Genomic DNA, 19,627 nt, shown 5'->3' with positions numbered 1-19,627 from the left:
AGCCTGGCCCCTCGGGCGCCCAGCCCAGCTTCCTCAGAGTTGGGGCCAGAGACAGACACTTCTGAGAGAGCCTGGAAATAACCTCGCTATAAAAAGCAGTGACCACGGAGAGAAAACCACATGTGCCCTCACAAGTGCCAGGCTACCCGGATTCTCCTGGCCACTCACCTGTCCTATGCGGTGGCCAGAGGGGCAGAGCTGCAGCCCAGGGGCAGCGAGCAGGCCTGAGGGCACCTGGGTGCAGAGCAGATCTGGCCTCACTCAGCCCTGGAGCCAGCCTGCCCGGCCGAGAGGCTGGAGACGGGTCGCCGTGGCGGAGGCAGGAAGGCAGCAGAGCCGCTGGGGCTCACGGGCCAGAGGAGGCCCGCCGCCATGTGCCGCCCTGCCAACCGTGGAGGCAGTGGGAGGGTAGCACAGGCTGGCCAAGAAGGGGACCAGAGGCCCCCCACCCTCAGCTCTCAGCCCTCAGGGAGGAGCCTGGGCCTGGGCCCCTGCAGGGTCCTCCGGCCCAGCAGCCCTGCTCAGGGACAGCTCCCAGGCTCCACCCGCAGAAAGCAGGCTGCTGGGGCCAGGGTAAGGCTGGGGGCGGCTGTAGCTCCACACACCTCTGAAGACAGGGCCTTGGGCCTCTGTGGCTGGCAAGGGGGGAGGAGGGGTGAGAGGGGGCCAGCCAGGCAGAGGCCTTCCAATCTCAGAGTGGTGGGCGCCCCAGGCCAGTCTGCCTGAGGCTGATGGACTCTCCAGAATAGGGCGCCACCTGACGTGAGGCTCAGCCCTGCTGTCTGGAGCCCAGAGAAACTCGGCAGATGAAGAGAGGAGGCAAAGGTGCCGGGAGGGAGGGAAGGCTGCCCCTCACTGCTGACGCCCAGGTCACAGCGCCCGCCAGCACCACACTCTGCAGGGGCACTCGGGGTGCCCGAGTTCAGGAGGGCAGGTCCTGAGGGCGAGCCTGCCCCCATTCCAACATTCCAGACTCCACACGGGTGCAGATGAGCAGAGACGGGAACACGTGGTGCTGGTGACTCGCTGCACAGCGTGGCTTCAGCAAGGCTCACCCCAGACATGCTGGGAGCCGTGGGCCCGGCCTGCTCCTCCCCACCCTCCCGCCGTCCTCCCCAGACTCCATGGCAGTGCCGGGGCCGGGAGTTTGGGTCTGCATGCAGGGCCAGGGTCTGCCTTCCGTCTCCTGCACACGGTGAGGTACGCTGTCTCTCCCTCGACACCACAGGCCCTACTGCCCACCCCACAGACCTCCGCCGCCAGCAACGATCAGGACCAGGCAGCTGAGCCGCTGCTGGTGTGCAGGGAGCAAGCGGCTCTGAAGGCACCCGCACCGCGGGATGGCCGGACAGACGGGCTCAGCCGCACCGCCCCGAGCACGCACTGCCTCACAGGACACCCCCTGCTGGGTGGCGAGGCCATTTGCTGCCAGCCACCAAGGCCTACCCTTGCCCAGCACTTGGAAAAGTGGCCACTGTCACACCCAGCGCCATGGAGAGCATGCTCCGTACAGGCCGCCGCCGATGCGCAAAGGCAGTCAGGAGGACAGCGGCCAGAGCCTGGGGGTCTGCACAGCCTGGGGCACACCGTGAGGAGAAAACAGCTCCGAACTGGCTCAGAAAGTGCCGCGCTCCGGAGGAGGACAGCAAGCAACCCGCAAGTGCGGGGGGCTGCGCCCTGCCCCAGGCCCATGGCACCCAGAGGCCCTGTCTGGACCTCCAGAGGCCCTGCTGGACGTGCGGCTCTCCAGGGAAGAGCGGTTGGGGCCAGGCTGATGGCCCAGGCCCTGGGCCCCCAGACTCTCAGACTCTCCTCAGCCAGGCGGGCAGGAGCACCAGGAGGAGCACTATGCCCCCAGGCCCCCGTCACCCAAAACCAACGCAGGGGAAGGGAGTGAGCATACCACAAACCAGAGCCGGCCCAGCCCCACCCCGTGGACGCCCAGGAGCACGCTGGCTCCCTCAGCGCACCTGGGGGGGCCCCTGTACAGCTGCAGCAGGTGAGGAGAGGCCCCCAGAGACTCTGGCCCAGAACCCCCGGGGCCTGTCCGAGCACAGTACCTGAGGGTCAGCTGCCGGGGGGGCACAGGAGGTGGGAGGACAGCGGCTCACTCCCACGCATGCAACCCCACAGGAGGGACCTGCCACCGCCCAGAGCTGGACCCTGTCCTGACACCGCCAGGACCGCCAGTGGCGGGACTGCAGACTCCTGAGGACTGCTGGGCGCGAGATGCCAGGGGCCAGGCCGGGGAGAAGACACGGAGGCAGAGCAACAAGCACCTGCGCGTCTCACGGTCAGAACTGATGGGTTTGCAGTCGTTGTGCGCAATTACAGACTTTCTTTGCAAATCCCACCAATTCTATGCGTTAGGACCAAACCTATGAACCGGAAGGATTCCCGGGAACACTGAGGGGCCCGGGCCACACAGGTGATGCTCAAGTGGCACCGGAGGGCCCCGAGGACACTGGCGCCCACCCAGGGTCACGTGGTCTGCGCAGATGCTCTGAAAGCGGAAAAGGCACAGTCCCCCTGCAGAGGAATACCGGGCCCCGCCTTCCCAGGACAGCTGAGGCCTCAGCCCGTGTCCCTCCAGCGGGAGAGTAACCTGTGGGATGCCAGAGCGTGGGAAGCAGAGGGTCTCAGCTCAGACCCAGGGGAGGCCTGCGCTTGGGGCCTGTCCTGAGCGGGCTCCATTTGTGCTGATATGGCCCCACGAGGGCACAGGGCTGGGGTGGGTAGCAGCAGCACAGTCCTGGGGGCTCCAAGCAAGCACACCAGCGCCCACCGCCCGCCAGCTCTGGGGCGGCAGTGCCTCCTGCCCAGGACCCCTTCCGCCACCCCACGGGAAGAGACAGGGCCTCGGGCACACAGAGCTGGGGTCCACGTGGCACCAGGTCCTGCTCCTCCCCACATGAGCTACAGGAGCAAGCTGCCCAGAAGCCTGAGCCCCACTGGCCCAGCCCCCAGGCCCTGTGGAGCAGAGACCCCCACCCTCCCCTGGTAAGTGCCAGCAGAGGCCTCGCCACACTTGGGCGGCCCAGAGGAGTGTGTGCTGAGGCGCTCAGCTCTCAGCCAGACCAAAACTGATGAAAACCATCAAGCGGCGATTCACCTAAGCATGATAAATAAAACGCAAGGGAAGCACACTGTCATACACCTGCTGAAAACCAGAGATGGAGAAAGCTCTGCAGCCAGAGGGCGACAGCAGACCCCGCAGGAGAGCAGGGCCAGCCGGCAACAGCCAGGTCTCCCCCGGAGCCCCACAGGCTCCCACGCAAAATCGCTCTCCAGAGAGGAAGACTTCAGATAACCATCCACGGAGAGCAACAGCCCCCAGCACATCTGCAACATCACAGGAAATCTTAAGAGGTGTTTCTCCGCAGAAGGCAAGGAAGGAGTGAAAAGAAATGGGAGAATAAATACGTAGCTGAGTCTGGGTCAAGGATGACCATATACGACGTTTTTTACGGTCTAAAACACATGGAGAATTAAAATCACGGTAGTTCCAGCATGTCTGATGGAAGAGAAGAAAAAAGGGGGAGGGTGCTCTAAGCTTCTTATGCTGTCCAGGGAAGGGTCAGACTGCAATTTCCAAGACCTGGTAACAGACTCAAAAACGTACAATGTTACTGAAAGAAAAATAAAAGGAGATACAATAAGCTAACGGAGAAAAGAATGGAATTTAAACATACATCCAAAAGAAGAAAAAAACGAAAAGAAATACATAACAGGTACAACAAAGAAAAAGCACCTAGTAAGACTGGATTTAAACCCAAATACACCCAAACTGCGGTTTATTGTGACAGATGAAATCTTTTCTTACAAAACAATTTCAGGCTGCACTTTTTTAAAAGGAACTATTTGCTGGATACAAAAAAAAAAAAAACCTAACCATAATACAAAACAGCTTTTTTTGGATTATTTACTTATAAAAGTAAACATGTTTGCATACATCATGCACCAACATTTGCAGGGTATGTATGTGTGTGTGTTAGTTGCTTAGTCGTGTCTGACTCTGCAACCCCATAGACTGTAGCCCACCAGGCCCCTCCATCCATGGGATTCTCCAGGGAAGAACACTGGAGTGGGTTGCCATCTCCCTCTCCAAAAGGAACTATAGAAAGAAAGAAAGTGAAGTCGCTCAGTCGTGTCCAACTCTTTGAGACCCCATGGACTGTAGTCTACCACGCTCCTCCATCCATGGAGTTTTCCAGGCAAGAGTTCTGGAGTGGGGTGCCATTTCTTTCTCCATGTATGTATGTACACTAGTGTATACGTACACATTTTGCAACATTAACTAAAAGAAAACCGGCCTACATATTCCTATTTTAGAGAAAGCAGACTTTAAGGCAAAAAGCTGGAGATTAAAAAAAAAACAAACATATTTCATAACAGTAAAGATTCATTCCAGCAGGGAGATGTAACAATTCTAAGTGCTTTGCACACAGTAAAATAACCTTAAAATAAATACTAATGCAAAAGCGACAACTGGGAACACGAGCACACTCACAGGCACAGTGCAAACTCCACACTCCCTCGGACAGTGGAAAAACACAAGTCTTCCCTGCCCCTCAAAATTGGGAAGTTTACCACAGGTTTGAACAACACCATGAATACAACTCTCCTTACAGCCCCGAACTCACCAAGTGGAGTCATTCTTTCTAAGCACACACAAGAGCTTTACCAAAGTGGACCCTAAACCCTCCCAGTGAAGGTGGGGAGTGGTCATTTTACAAAGAACCTCAAAAGCCTCAGAGATTTAGAAATGAGGCAATCCCTTCTGAATAACCCTGGATCAAAGAAAAATTACAACAAAAATTAGAAAAAGTTTTAGAGGAACACAAAAATAGTTAACTTGCAGACCCTAAGGCTATGCTCAGGGGGAAGTTTATAACCTTACATCTGCATATTTCAGAAAAGAGAGGCTGAAGGCAAATGTCCAGCCATCTGACCCTGGTGTGCTGCGTCCAAGCTCAGCGCACTGGCCCGTCCGGGTAGCTCTGACAGCAGTCCCTGCCCAGGCTTCTGCCTCCACTGCTGGCACTGTCAGAGCCGGCCAGGGACACCTCCAGCCAGGCCCACCGTCAAGGCAGCAAGAGAGGCAGCGTGGCCTCGTGGCCCGGCACCTGCTCCCTGCCTTCGCAGCACAGCGTGGAGGCAGCAGCCTGGGTCAGATTCAACCAGGCCCCACCCCTCCTGGCACCCTTCCCCGTGAAAACACACGGGGTCACGAGAGTCAGGAACAGCGCTCCCCAGGTAAGGCGTCTGCCACGGTCTACCTGAGACACCATCTGGGCCCAAGCTCAGCTCCCCAGCCCACTGCCCCCAGGTCCACACTGAGAGGGGCAGGAGAGCAGCTCCAGCCCAGAGCCTGGCTCTGAGTCTCAGAGGGAGGGTCCATTGCATCACTGCCGGTGCTGCACAGGGCCCGGCCAGGGTGTGCAGGGGGGTCTGGGGGTGTTGTGTGGAGGAGTCCGGGGCAGGCTCCTGGACTGGGAGCCGTGGTGGTCTCTCCTGCTCCTCCCACTAAAGCTGGACTCAGGGCAGGACTACTCCAAGCTCAGCGACTATCCCTTTCCTGAGGCTGGCTCCACAAGGTCCACCCTGGGGACACCCCCACCACGGCCTGGGGGGGTCTCCCTCCCCCTCACGGCTGGCCCTGGCAGGAAAGAAATCTGCCCAGAGGGCTCAGACTGACGCGGCCCTACTTCCCAGGTAGCTCCCAGCACCAATCCCTGACTGGGTCCCTGAGCCACAGCCAGGTGGGGCCGCCCCAGCACACCATCCGCATTCGTCAAGACGCCTGGGGACCCTGCCCACAAGCCGCCAGGGCCGAAGCCGCAAGGGAACACCGCCCCTCCTTCCCAGGCAGGAGCGGATCCCCGGGCTTCAGCTGGAGTCATGGCTGCGCCCCGGCTCCTGGAGCTCACAGCACCCAGGGAGGCCAGCGCCTGCCGAGCAGCACACGGCACTGCGTGCACGTGCACGCGCTCCGCGCCAGCTCTGCCCAAATAATTAACTAGCGCCGCCAGGGCAGATATAAACCGGAAGCCTCCGACTCGCCTGATAGTTTACGCAAGGCTCAGGATTGCTGCGACTGCCTTCCACAGGGCCCGCTTCAGCGTTTTCCTTTTCCCTTAGGGAAGCAGAGCTCTGGATGGAACTGCTCTCGCGCCCTTTGCAGTGTCTGCGGCAGTAAAACTGACAACCCGTCTGCACCCCAGTGGGAAAGGCTGGATCGCAGATTACTCTAAGGTGGGAAAATCCAGCAGCCAGCCAGTCTAGCATCCACCAAACCTGCCCTCAGCACCTGACCGCCCCGTCCCCTCAACCGGCACAGAAATGCCCAGGATGCGGGGACAGAGCAAGGCCCGGTCAGCACCAGCCTGGAGGCTCAGGGCCGGGGCTTTCCGCGCCTCGAGGAGGCCCCAGGACCAGGGCGCAGGCCAGCACGGGGACGCCTCAGGAGGCCCTCAGGCCTGTGTGCCCTCTGTGCCACGGCAAGCCTGCCTCCTGGCCTTCCCAAAGCGCCGCCAGAGGGTACTAGTGATGAAAACGCTACTGACGAGCGTGAAGGCCCAGGGCAGGCTTCACTCTGCCCCTCTGACCACTGACCGCGGCCCGGAGGCCAGTGAGGCCAGGCACGGGGCTGTCTGGCGCCAAGCAGCGGGTTCCGGGCTGCCTCCGAGAGCCATGCTGCGGGGCCACTACCTGGCTCACTGCCTGCCCCTGCCCGCTGGGCACACCTGGTCAGAGGCAGGGGGTGGGGGTGGGGCGGGGCCCTGTCGGGAGGGGCGCGGGCCTGGTGAGACGGGAGGGGCAGGGAGGGGGCAGGGAGGGTGTGGAGAGGGGCAGCGCAGGCAGAGTGGTCAGAGCAGGGCTGCTACACACCTAGAACTTTGGGGCCACGGAGGAGGTTAAGTGAGGATGGCTTTGAGCACACAGCGGGCGGGCGGAGGGCTCCCTGTAGGTGTCCACCCCAAGTCCCTGAGCTGGTGCTGCTCAAGGAGAGCCCTGCAGAGGGCCCTCAACAAACTGAGCCCCAAGGGCTGGTTTTGGCACCCAGGCAGCTGAGGGCCTGCTTTGACCTCCACTGGCACAGGAGGGCACCCCAGGGACCTGGGAACAGCCCCAAGGTGGGCCCTTCAAGCCCAAATGATGGAACAGCAGGGGAGGCAGCCCCAGGATGTCCCCTCAGTCTGCCCGCAGAGGGTCCATCAGGGGGCTGTGCGCCTCAGGGACCCCTGGTCCGCACAGGCCCCTGTTCTGGGCTGGGGGAGGGCAGAAACAGTCACCGGGGCCTTGGTGAGGAGCCCAGGAACGGCAGGGAAGGGCAGCCGGGGCAGGGGCCCATGGGGGGCTTACACGGGAGAGACTCCCTGACAGCTTCCTGGACAAACTCGGACACAGGGATTGGGGCTGCAAGGTGAAGACTGGGCAAGGCCCCCCCACCCTGCCTTCTCTGCTGGTGACCGAGGATGCGTGCCCGCCCCACTGCACTCACAAACAGGTGACGGCAGACCTTCCAGACCATGTGGCTGGCACAGCAGACTGAGGGATGTGTGGGGAGCACCCGCCACGAGCCTGGCAAGCTCTCGGCCAGAGGCAGGCGCTGCGTGAGGCCAGCAGGCCTGAGGGAAGGCCCCGCGGCCCTCAGACCCACACCTGGCTCCCCCCAGGAAACCTGGGCCCTTCCTGTCAAACATGGCCTGCGTGCACAGCCCCACCACATCCGGGGCTCCGGCAGCAGGGCTCTGGACAGGCGGGCGAGCGGTGGGGGCTATGGCCATGTGCCCCCTGTCCTGGGCAGGTGAGGCAGAGGAGGCCCCGCCCCAGCAAGCCTCAGGAGATGAGGACGCCACTGCCCATGCAGTCGCCTGAGGCTTTTCCTTGGCCCAAGAAGCAAACACTTGCTGCTCCCAGGAAGCCCCCTTGCAGGACAGGGCAGGAAGCCAGCCTGGAGCCAAGTGGCAAGCGCAGTGCGGGCTCCCATGGCGCCCACTGCACCCTTTCTGCACACAAGGAGTCAGGGTCCGCGGTACACATGGAGCCTGTCACCTCAGGGCACCTGAGTCACAGTGCTGGGCCCAGTGTGGTGGGGAGGGGAACCCCAGAGCGGGCCCTGAAGCCCCAGGTGCTGGAGAGCGCCCGGCCTCAACACACTCCCTAGAAGCTCTCTACTAAAGGTTCTCTTCTCTGTAGCCTTCTCTGGGGTCTATCTGCCCTGAGGCAATCAACTGAGGTCTCTGGCAACCAAGGTGCAGGTACTCCCCAGGGAGCATGGGGGGGGTGTCACATGGTGACCCCCAGGGACCACCTGCCCCTCCCCCAGCCAGAGTTGGACTTTAGGCCCAGGGACTAGGGGGAGGGTCAGGGGGAGGGTCGGAGGGCTTGGCCAGGAGCCAGGAAAGCAGGGGAGAGGCAGGGAAGGGAAAGAAAGTAAGAGGCGGAGTCAGGCTGAACCTCCAGCTCAGTCCCCAGGCGCAGTGTCCACGCGCCTGCTGAACAATGCAGTTTTGAATTCAATTAAAGCGATTATCTGTTGTGCCAAATAAATTGTGTACAGCATACATCCTGCGGCACTTTACACCTCCGGGCTCATTATTCCCTAACTGTTTCCTCCTGTTTATGCGCTCTCAAATTAAATTGCTGATAATATGCGCCAAAATAAAAAATGAGCGCACCTTGTCCCAAGAAAATTGATTCTCCCTTTTCCTGAGCCGGCGATTGCCAGGTTTTATATACTCTGTTCCTGGTGATCATTAGTAATTCAATTTTCTTTTTATTAGCCCTCTTATCTGCTGAACAATATAGTGGCAGAGCTGACCTCTTTCGCACGGGTAAATGTTTAAAATCTTTTCCCTGATTAATTTTGCCAGTTAAGAAAAAGAGGAGAAATGGCCCGGCTCTTAGCCATCACAATGAATAAAGCTTAATGTTGATTGTGATGGAATTTCTAATGCCAGGGAAATTGATTGAACGCGGCAATTACACTGCAATAGTAACTCAAGGGAGATGGGATCGCTTTCTTCTGGCCGCAGCCTTTTGGTTATTTAAAACAATCCAATTTGCAAGGATAATTATGTATTAGTGTTTTATCTGCCACTTGAAATGAACAGGGGAGTTTCGATACTGGCCCAGCATTAGCAGGTTATTGCTGCAAATTACTTGATATCTGCTTTCTTTCACATAAAGAGAAAATTAGGCAATCAATTACCAGAAAAAAGTGGACGAGGAATAAGAAGGGTGAGAGCGCCCTCTTCTGGCCGCCGGGCTGCACAGCAGGCCTGGAGGGGACCCCATGGCTCTCCCTCCCCCTCTTCAGCCCACAGCCGGGCAGGCACAGGCTGAGAGAGGAGGGCTGCACCTGGCACTAAGGTCTGTGTGGGGAAACAGAGCAGAGAAGCTGCAGACAAGCAGATGAAGGGGCCGCCCCTGTGGCGATATAGACACATGGACACACACAGCTGCTCAGGCCCGCCAATGGGGCCAGGAGGGGCTCACCTGTGCACCCCAAGTACCCACAACGTTAGATAAAAGCCCAAGTCCCGCACAGAGCTGAAAGGGAGGGAGCCGGGAGGGGTGGGGAGCCGGGGAAATGCTGCCCCTCAGCCCTGACCCCACCCCTGCCCTCACCCCAGGCCTCAGCCCTGCCCCCACCCCTACCTTCACCCCTGCCCAGTCTCTACACAAGCCTCTCCCACGAGCTCCCTGCCATCAAGTCTCGGGGTAAGGACCCCTGCCCTGGGCCTGGAGGTCAATCCTCTCCCACAGGCCCACCCTAGCTCCTGCCCCTCCCGCCCCAGTCACTCCTCAGGCCCGGACACGGCCGCCTTGTGTCCCCAAGCATGCTCCCATAGGACCCTTGAGCCTCCACCGTCCCTCAGCGGCTTCCGAACCGGACCCCCTTTCCTTACTGTGGCACGGCGCCCCTTCCCACCTTCCAGGCCCACCTGCCTCTGGCCTGAGCCTCTCCCGCCCTCTGGGATGCTGCGCAGGACAGGTCTCCACTCCAGGACTTGCTGAGCTCAGCCCTACAGCTCCTACGCAACCTCGCCTGCACAGGTGTGTCCCCTCCCTCTCGCCTCTCCTCACACAGGTAGGTTCAGGGCTTAGAGGGAGCTCCTCAGAGACGCCCCAGACTGCCTGCCTGGCTAAAGCTGCCCCCCACCCCCTGTAGCTCTTGAGACACCACCGCGGATTTCCTTTTCTGCAGAGTGCTTCTGCTGCCTGAAGGCAAATTTTTCAACCTATTTACAAGCACCCAAGGAGCTTTCTGCATTCACCATCCACCGACATGCCCCGGCCTTGGCACATTCGGACCACGGGAACCAGCGCACAGCCCAGCACAGAGGTGTGGTACATGGAAGGCTGAGGGGTGGAGGACACGTGGGGGGAGGAAGAGTGGCCGAGCCAGCAGAAGCCTTCTCCAAGCCCCCCAAGAGGAGCCTCTTCCCAGCTCCCCCTCCATGTCCCCTGCAGAGCATGGTCACCGCATGTCTACAAGCTGATCTGTCCGCCTCTGAGTGGGGACAGCGCAAGGCGCAGGGGTCCGCACCCCACACCCTGTGGTGCCCACGGCCTTGCTCCCCCCTCCCTCGGAGCAGCAGAGCACCCTGCCAGCAGGAACAGCCTCCACTGTCCCCAGCCTGCACCCCAGTCTGCCTGAGGCCTAAAACGGGACCACGCGGTTCCCAAGTGCAGGTACAACTCCAGGGAAGACACATGCCACCTCCCCCTTGTGGCCTGGCACCAGATCCGTGGCCCTGTCAACCCCTCACCCTGTTCACCCTGCAACAGGGTGAGCATCCTAGAGCGTCTCCAGCCCACGGCCCTGGGACACTACCCACAGGCCCCTGTCCTGCTCTCTAGCTCCCCGGCAGCCCCTTGGCCCATGGCGGCTACAGCACGGCCGCAGCCAGGCTGTTCCCAGGCCTGGGGCAGTCCTCACCCCGACCCCCAAGCCACCAGAGCCCTCCAGCTGGGAGCAGGGAGAGTGGGCCCCCAGGACTCTACATGGACAGTCCACAGTGCTAACCTCCCCGCCATCTGGAGAGCGCTCCCAGTCCACGACACAGAATGATCTCTTTGACCGCATGGTGCTCCTTCCACAGGGTCCCAGGACACAGGATGGCAACTGTCTGCCTTGGGCCCGTCGGCCCGCAGCCCAGGCTCCATGGGGCAGGGGCAGCACAGGGCTGGCAGGGACACAGTCGAGGCCAGCGGTGGTTCTTGCATCAGGACCCAGCATTCTGGGCAGCAGAAAGACCGCCAAGAGGCCCAGGGCCCTGTCTGCCGCGACCGTGCCACCCTCAACGCCTGCCCAGCAGCCGCTCCACACACACACTGGCTTCCACGGGAGCCCAGCACCCGGCAGACACCCACCAGCTCCCTCAAGGGCTCTGCTGGCAGGAGCACAGCGCCCCTGCTTGGACACCCCCCCCAACCCCCTCCTGCCATGTCCATCATTCAAGACCCTCTGAAACACCACCTCCATGCGTGACCCCTCCTGGACACCGCACTCCCTGCTGGTAGCCGGTTACTATGGAAACGCCCCAGCACCTGGGCAGCTCACATGCAGGCCCTGGAAGGGCAGGAGGGAACACCCCTGCCTCAGGGTTCCGGGACCCCCAGCTCCAAGGCAGCCCGCCTCCCACTCCCGGCCCTGAGCACCACCCCCTTGCAGCGCCTCACCTGTGGGAGCAGCTCCGCCTGCAGCTTCTCTGCCGACAGAGACAACATTGTGACCAAGAGCACCGGATAGGGACCATGCAGCCCCGCAGATGCCCAGCCTCCAGAAAGCACCCCGGTCCCTCTCCCGGCTGCCCCAAGAGCCCCCAGCTGGCCTCAGGCTCCCGGTGGGCTCCCCAGCCCCTGCCAGCCTCTTAAAACATGAGGCTTCTCCACTTGTTCTCTCCAGTCAGTCCCGCAGCCAAGGCCCAACCCCCAACCCATTCCCCTGGCAGCCCCCAGGGGCTGCTGACAGGCTCCCTCTGCTGCCACCAGGGTGAAATCCATGCTTGCCGGAACCCAGGGACATGCAGCCAAAGGAGACTGGGTGGGAGGGAGGCTGGAGCCCTCTCCGCCCAGCATGGGCCTCCGCCCGGGCCCCCAGGGCCCACGCTCTCTGGCCGGCTCTGTGCAGGTGCTGCATGCCGTCCCAGACCCCAGCTGGGCCCTGAGCACTAAGGCAGCACAGTCCCTGGAACACAAGCCCCGGCAGCAGCGCCCAGGACCAGATCCCTGGTGTGTCCGTGGGGAAGCCACGGCTGCTCCAAGGAGACACCCAGGACCAGCCCCCCCGGAGCACTGCCATCGCCACAGTGGGGGGTGCCAGGGACTCACTGAGAGAGCAGAGAGACCCCTCCCAGGCCCGCTCAGGCCTTGAGAGGAGGCAGCAGCCCGCAGGGAGGGCAGCGAGGACAGGAGGGAGGGGCCCTGGACGGCACCAGCCAGGCCACCACCCCCTTCAGGGCTGTCTGCCTGCCGCCCTCTCATCCCCTTCCCACCTCTGCCAAGAAGACGCGGCCGTGCAGGCATGGAGGGATGTCCTGAAGAGGCCGCACGTGCCTGTCTGGCAGCCTCTCCATGGCCCCGAGCGCAGCGCACAGCACCGCAGCCCAGGCTGCCCACTGCCCGCCAGGCCGAACAGCTCTTGGGCCAGGGCCTGACAGTACAAGGTGGATGGAGACCGTGGGTCCCAGCGGGGAACAGAGCCAGCGCAGGCCCAGGGAACCCTTCCCAGCATACCTTCCTTGGAGGGGACGTAGGCGCGGCCAGGAGGCAGGCAGCACGGCCGGGGCTTGGTGACCGGCATCAGCCCCTTGTTGGGTGTCTTCTTCGTAACGGGGCTGCTCTTTCCCCGGAGGGCCTGCTTTCGCCGCAGGCTGAACTGACTCTTAGCCATGGCAGCAGGTGGGGGGCTGCTCTTCTTGTCCGCAGGAAGGCTGCAGAGATAGAGCAGGTAGCTCTAGCAGGTACCCTCCCCGCCTCGACCACCCAGATCCCAGAACCAAGAGACCAGCCCTGGCAGGCAGCCAAGCCCCAGTGGGGTCTGGCCCCCCCACTTCGCTTTCCCACCTGATCCACCTCAGCGGCTCCCTGCCCATCCATCCCCCTACCCTACCCCACCCGGCTCCCAGCCGCAGCCCTGGAGGACCCCAGAGCCAGGGCAGGTGGAGGGCGGAGGAGCACAGCCCTTGACCCCCACCAGGTATTTCCACGACCATCTTCTGCACCTCCCCGGCCAGATGAGATGAGCCCCCACGTGGAACTGGGGGAGAGCAGAGGAGGCAGGCGTCGTCCCAAGGACGGGCCGCCACCAGCCCCATGGCTCCCCTCCCCAAACTCGCTGACACAGAGGCCGCTAGAGAGAAAAGACCAAGGAGGAGAGCACGGAGCTCAGCGGCCCAGACCTCAGCGGCCCAGACGGCGCCTGTCCGGGGAGCAGGGCCCCAGGGCAAGGTCAGCGGTGGGAAGGGCCTGAGTGGGACTCCCTGACAGATGGCATGTGTCGCCACGCCTGATGACAGAGGCATCTGGCAGCTTCCACAATTAAGTCCCTGACCCTGAAGCCCTGGGCCACAGTGCCATCTTCCAGTCTCCTCTGGACCCAAGTGGGTAGAGGGCAGGGAAGCTGACATGCCTTCAGCGAGGGAGGAAGTCACTGTCACCTGGCTACCTTTCTCCTGCAAAGACCCTGCCCCTGGCCTGGGCACAAAGCTGTCCATCCACCATCCCGCAGGCCCAGAATGGAAGCCACCCAGCAGCCTCTGGTCTCTCGCCAACAAGGGAAAGGGAGGGCTTGCTGGCGCCACCTCCGCCCGTCCCCTCCCCATTAACTGAAAGGACAGCGGTAACTGCGGCCTCATTCCTGCCAGACATGCTGATGCACCACAGGCAAAGCTCTGTCCTCAGGCCCCATCAGGGGCGATGCTCCCTCCCTGCCTCCCACACCCCTGCCCAGACAAGACCCAGGGAGGGGCAGGGGCCCACACCTGGCACTGCCCCGCCTCCGGATGATCTTGGTGCGGCTCTTCACTTTGTAAGCGGAGAGCGGAGTCTCACTGAAGACAGGCTGCAAGCTGCTGGGTTCCACTGCCCGTCTGTCCGCTGGGGGGGACCTAGACGGGATGGGGGAGAGCTGGGAGGCACGGTCCTTGCTGCCAACCTCTGACTGCCAACGGAAGGAGGAGGCCGAGGAGGCCGAGGGGCTGGAGGCCTTCCACTTGTACTTGCTGGGGGAGGCCCCAGGCACGGAAGACACGGCAGGCCTCCTGGGCTTGGCATCTGGGTCGGCTTTGAGCTGAGGCTTCTCTGTTCGTTCCGCTGCAGCAAAGGGGGCCTTGCACACGTTCTCCGCCGCCGCCCTGGGACTGAGGGCCCGCCGAGAGGCCCGAGGACTCTTTGCCGAGGCAGCCACCCACTTGTAGTTGTTTTTCTGAAACTTGTTGGTTCGACAGGACACCAGCACCGAGGGCTCCCTGGTCTGCCTGGGTCCAACAGCAGGTCTAGCTGGGCCTACCACCAGGCTAGAGGCAGCGGATGGGCCTGAGAGGCCGGTGTTCGCGCTCCCGTCCCCACGGAGCTGTGTAACAGAGCTGGCCACAGAGTGCGAGCCCGCCTTCCGGCCTAGGGCCATGCCGCCTCGCTGGGGCAGGCTGGAGGGCAGGACGCGGGCCCTGACCGCAACTGCACTCTCACTGACCGTCCGCCGGGGCTCCAAGGGGTTCTCACTCACGCTGCTCACTGACTTCACCACCCGGGGCTTGCCAGCCTCCTTCTGGCAAACCAGAAGGGGGTCCTCCGCACTGCAGCCCCCCTTGGCTCTTCCTTGCCTCGAGGGCTGCCGCTGTGCACCAGAGGACTCACCCTCACCTTCCTGAGGCCTGTGGTCATTCCAGGGGGGGTCCTCGTATTCTTCCAAGGAGGTCCGCAGGACCCCCGCAGTGCTGGCCGAGCCTGGCTTGGATGGTGGTTTGATCTTGATGACCATGTTCTGGTCTGGATTGAGCTGCACCTGCCTCTCCAGGATGTACTCCTGCGGTTCAGGACCCTGGCTGCTCCCAGCCCTGAGCTGCGGCTGCGCGGCACCATCACCGGGCGGGTCCGAGGAGCCCAAGGGCCGATTCACGAGGGAGTATTTCTTGCGCCACGCAGGCCCATGGTTCAGGGAGAAGCCCCTCCGGCTCGGACGAGGGTAGCGAGCACTGAAGGTCCTGCTGCTGTTGTAAGTGGGCGGCTGCCACTGGGAAGTGGTGGAGGTGCCCAGGGCAGCGGAGGTACCTGGGGCAGAGGCACTGCCATGGAGGCTTTTGTAGTCATCAATCAGACCTGAGGAGGCAGGAGCATAGACTCTGTCAACCGAAGGGTGAGGAAAATCAGGGAGAAACCCCTGGAGGAGCATCAGCTGACCAGACACCCTGTAGACCCCACTGGATCCTGCCAAGTCCCAGTACAGGAGGGGCAGCCCCAGGGCCTGAGAACCACTGACAGTCAGCCTAAATCCCCTAGGCCGATCTTTCCCATGAGCCTCTTCCCATCGATCCTACTTCAATCCTATTTCTGGCTGCTTATCCTTAAAATGCACTCCTGTGACATAATATCCCCTGTTCAGCAGGGATATTATGCTGGGTTCCCAATCCTCTGAGGCGAAGTGTCACCCAGCACGAAGAGACCAGCAGGGCCCATGCTGCAGCACCTCAAGAGACACACGGAAGGCCTCCGGCTAGCCCACAGACACAAAGGGGCAGGGCTGCACCTTCAGGACCTCCCTGCCTGGCACACACAACAGCGAGTGTAAGACAACTGACGCCCCGGGTACTCCACACGTGACAAGAATGTCACATCATCCTCCCACAAGAAGAGAAGAGGCCTAACATTTGGAGTTTCAGTGCAGGAGACCACCAGGTGAAGCCCCTGGACAGCGTGGCTGTGCAGGCAGACACAGGCCTCAGCTGGAACCACCCAAGCTGTCACAACTCAGCCAACAAGCCCTCCAGTTACAGCACTCCCCCACCATATGTCCCACCTCCAGGCCCAAAGAGAGTCACGTCCAGACCTGGTGACACCTCAGGGCAGGTATGATGGAGGGCCAGAAGTGGCTGGTAGATGGGCTCAGCCCAACTGAACTCTTCCCAATAATACACACTTCCCAAGTTCTTAAATCTTCTCTTTGTGGGAATAACCTTTAAAATGATTAAAAAAAAAAAAAATACAGCACGCCATCTCTCATGACTCAGTAGTAAAGAATCCATCTGCCAATGCAGGAGACACAAGAGATGCAGGTTCAATCCTTGGGTCCAGAAGACCCCCTGGAGAAGGAAACGGCAGCCCATTTCCTTCAAAGCGCTGGCAGACTGCAGTCCACATGTGCTCAGTCGCCTCAGTGACCATAGCCCGCCAAGCTCCTCTGTCCATGGGGCTCTCCAGGCAAGAATACTGGAGTGGGTTGCCATGCCCTCCTCCAAGGGATCTTCCCTATTCAGGGATCGAACCTGCGTCTCCTGTGCCTCCTGCACCGCAGGCGGGTTCTTCACCGCCAGAGGGATGGGTCAGCCCCGGGCTATAGTCACTGAGGTCGCAAAAGAGTCAGACACGACTTAACGACTGAACAACAACATGCCGTCTGAGGTCTAAAAATGGAAAAGTTTGGAAAAACCTGAAGACCGGGGATTCTGGGCCAGGAATATCAAGGAGAATGTGACTGTAAGGAGGGACAAAGGCATCAGAACCGGGCGTCCGGGGAAGAAATACACACCCCTGGCCCCCGAGCAAGGGAGCGCGCCGGGGGGGCCGAGGCCGCGCACGCCCGCGGCGGCGGGGAGGGTCGCTTCCCGCCGGTTACTAAGCGACCCGCCCCGCCGCCAGCTGCCGCAGCACCGGTAACGCCCGCACCCGCCGCGGAAACCCGAGCTGGGATGAGCTGGGCCGGCTGGGAACGCCCCTTCAGGGTCCCCAGGACCCGGCCCGACCCCACCCACCTCCCCACCGACCGGACCCCCGCCTCCGACCCGTGGGCGGGAGCGGCCCCCTTCGGGGAGGCGGGCAGGGGACCGCTGTGAAGCGAGAGGGAGGAAGGGGACGCGCGACCCGGGCCCGGAGCGACCCACCCTGCAGGAGGCGGATCTGCCGCCGTAATTGCTCCTTTTCCTCCATCTCCGGAGTCCGCGATGCCCGGCCAGGCCCCCGCGACGTCATCGCCGGGCGACCGTTTTACTGCGGGCGGGGCGGAGCGCTGGGAGGCACCGCGACTGCGCACTGCGGCTGGGCCCAGGCATCCGCCGGCCGGAAATGGGGCCTCGAGAGTCGTGCGCCCCCGCCCTGGCTGCGCCTGGAGGGGCGGGGTCACGCACGCGCAATGCTGGGGGCGGAGGCCACGTCACTATGGAGCGCCGGGAAGTCCTCTCTCGGCCCTGCGGAGGGGACCCTGCGGCGTAAAGTCCGCGCCTTGAGGCGTTTTGGCCGGGTTCTTCGCCGAGAGCGTTCGTTCCCTGTGGGCCCGGGACGAGGGGCAGAGCCGGGGACTCCATGCTATCCACGGCGCGGGTCCTTCCGCGTCGAGCTAGAGGGGGGTTCTGCGGGAGTGAGCCGGCGCGGCGAGGGCCCGTGCGGCTCTGTTGTTGGCGGCCCGGTACAGGGGAAGGGACGTCCGGGATAGGAGAGGCACTGCAGGGACGCGTTAAACCTCTGAAAGGGTGAAAGACTGTGCCGTTTCGGTAGAAACAAGTATAAAAACAGGTGTGTACGTCCCTGTATACAGCTAGGGGGTGTAAAATGATATGGCCGCTGTGGTAAACTACTGTTTCCTCAGAAAGTTAAAAATAGATGCTTTGAGCCAGCAGTCAGATAGTTCGGGGTATATACCCTGAAGAAGTGAGAACAGGGACTCGAACATACTCTTGCGCCAACGTTGAGCGAAGCATTATTTGCCATAACAAAATGTAGAAATATCCCAAGTGCCCATGAGGGTGAATTGGTAAGCGGTGTGTATCTGTACGATGGAATAGGATTTAGTCCTGAAAAGGAATGTAGGACTGGTGCGTGATACAGCGTAAACGAATCTCAAAAACATTAAATAAGCCAGCCACAAAAGGACAAATATGGTAAGATCTCACTTGCATGACATGTTGAATAGGCACATTTGTAGAAACAAAGTGCATCATAAGTTAGGGAGGGTTGAGGGGAGGAGAGACAGGGAATTAATGCTTTTTGGCTAGAGAGTATATGTTTGCAGTGATGAGAAAGTGTTGGAAACATACAGTGGTGATGGTTGCACAACCTTATGAATCTACTTAATCCACCGAATTGGACACTTCAAAATGATTGTATGAGGACTCCCCTGATGGGCCAGTGCCTGAGACTCCGAGCTTCCGATGCAGGGTGCCCCGCTGCGGTCTCCGGTCAGGGCACTAGATCCTGTATGCCACAACTAAGACCTGGTGCAGCCAAATAAAATTTAAAATAATTGTATGACAACTTATATACCATATATATTTTGTTGTTCAATCGCTAAGTTGTCTCCAACACTAGGACCCCATGGGCTGCAGCACGCCAGGCTTCCCATCCTTCAGTATCTCCCAGAGTTTGCTCAGGTTCATGTCTGTTGAATTGATGATGCCATCCAACCATCCCATCCTCTGTAGCCCCCTTCTCCTCCTGCCTTCAGTCTTTCCCAGCATCAGGGTCTTTTCCAATGAGTCAGCTCTTCGCATCAGGTGGCTAAAGTATTAGCTTCAGCATCCGTCCTTCCAGTGAATATTCAAGGTTGATTTCCTTTAGGGTTGACTGATTTGATATCCTTGCACTGCAAGGAACTCTGAAGAGTCTTTATCACCACAATTCAAAAGCGTCAATGGCTGCTGCTGTTAGTATATATTTTACCACAATAATAAAAAGCGGACACAGTGTCTGCAGCAGACCTGAACAATAGGAAATGTTAAAGGAGATTCTTCTAAGTGAGGGGGAATGATACAATATGGAAACAGATCTTTATGTAGAAAGAGAACAGGAAACAGTATTAATAACTTTTTAAAAATTTTTTATTTTCTCCAAAAGACAGTCACAGCAAAAATAATAAAAACGTGTTGTGGGTTTGTAACGTAGTTAGAGGTAAACCATGCCAACAGTGATGCAAGGGGCCACACGCACTGTGTCCCCTGCAGGTGAGGACGCAACCCCTGGCCTGCCTCCTAGGCCAGCGCCTGAGCCCGCCCCAGGTGTTAGTGTTACTCTGCTTAACTCGCAGCAGTGAGCACCCTGGAGTTTCTTAGCGGTGGTGGCTCCAGGCTGGGAATACCAGGCAATAGAATGGCCCCTGCACTCAGGCTGTGGGACAGGGTGAGCTACGGGTCATGCTGAGCACTGTGTGAGACCCTTAGGCCTTGGCAAAACTGAGAGCAGGGTATGGGAGTTCCCAGAGAATGAAATGGAATTTCCCACCAGGGATCGTGAAAAACACTTCTTTGGGCTGGTGCTGTCTGGGCTCTTGAGAATCCTGCAGCCATCACCTCCTGAATGTGCCAGGACTGGCCTGTGGGAGGACGGGCAGCACATGCCCACTTAACACCATGGACCCTCATGACAGCCTGCTGTCTGCCATCAGTTGCTAGCTAGCCACAAATTTGAT

The 19,627-nt window shown here is 60.4% G+C and overlaps 1 protein-coding gene across 1 annotated transcript in view; it reads right to left on the bottom strand.

Moving 5' to 3' along the window:
- The window catches only part of ZC3H3 (zinc finger CCCH-type containing 3), a 63,628-nt gene extending 46,393 nt beyond the window's left edge, over nt 1-17,235 (bottom strand). The window contains exons 1-3 of the mRNA XM_019973392.2: nt 17,112-17,235; nt 13,998-15,333; nt 12,751-12,947 (exon numbers count right to left, since the gene is read on the bottom strand). Of these exons, the coding sequence (XP_019828951.2) occupies nt 12,751-12,947; nt 13,998-15,333; nt 17,112-17,199 (1,621 nt within the window). The 5' untranslated portion in view covers nt 17,200-17,235. The remainder of the gene's footprint in view (nt 1-12,750; nt 12,948-13,997; nt 15,334-17,111) is intronic.
- Nucleotides 17,236-19,627: the final 2,392 nt, after the last annotated feature.

Source organism: Bos indicus, chromosome 14 (assembly GCF_029378745.1).
Source record: "Bos indicus isolate NIAB-ARS_2022 breed Sahiwal x Tharparkar chromosome 14, NIAB-ARS_B.indTharparkar_mat_pri_1.0, whole genome shotgun sequence".
Lineage (NCBI taxonomy): Eukaryota > Metazoa > Chordata > Mammalia > Artiodactyla > Bovidae > Bos > Bos indicus.
The sequence above is the reverse complement of the archived record's forward strand: the minus strand, read 5'-3'. Positions and strand labels throughout refer to the sequence as shown.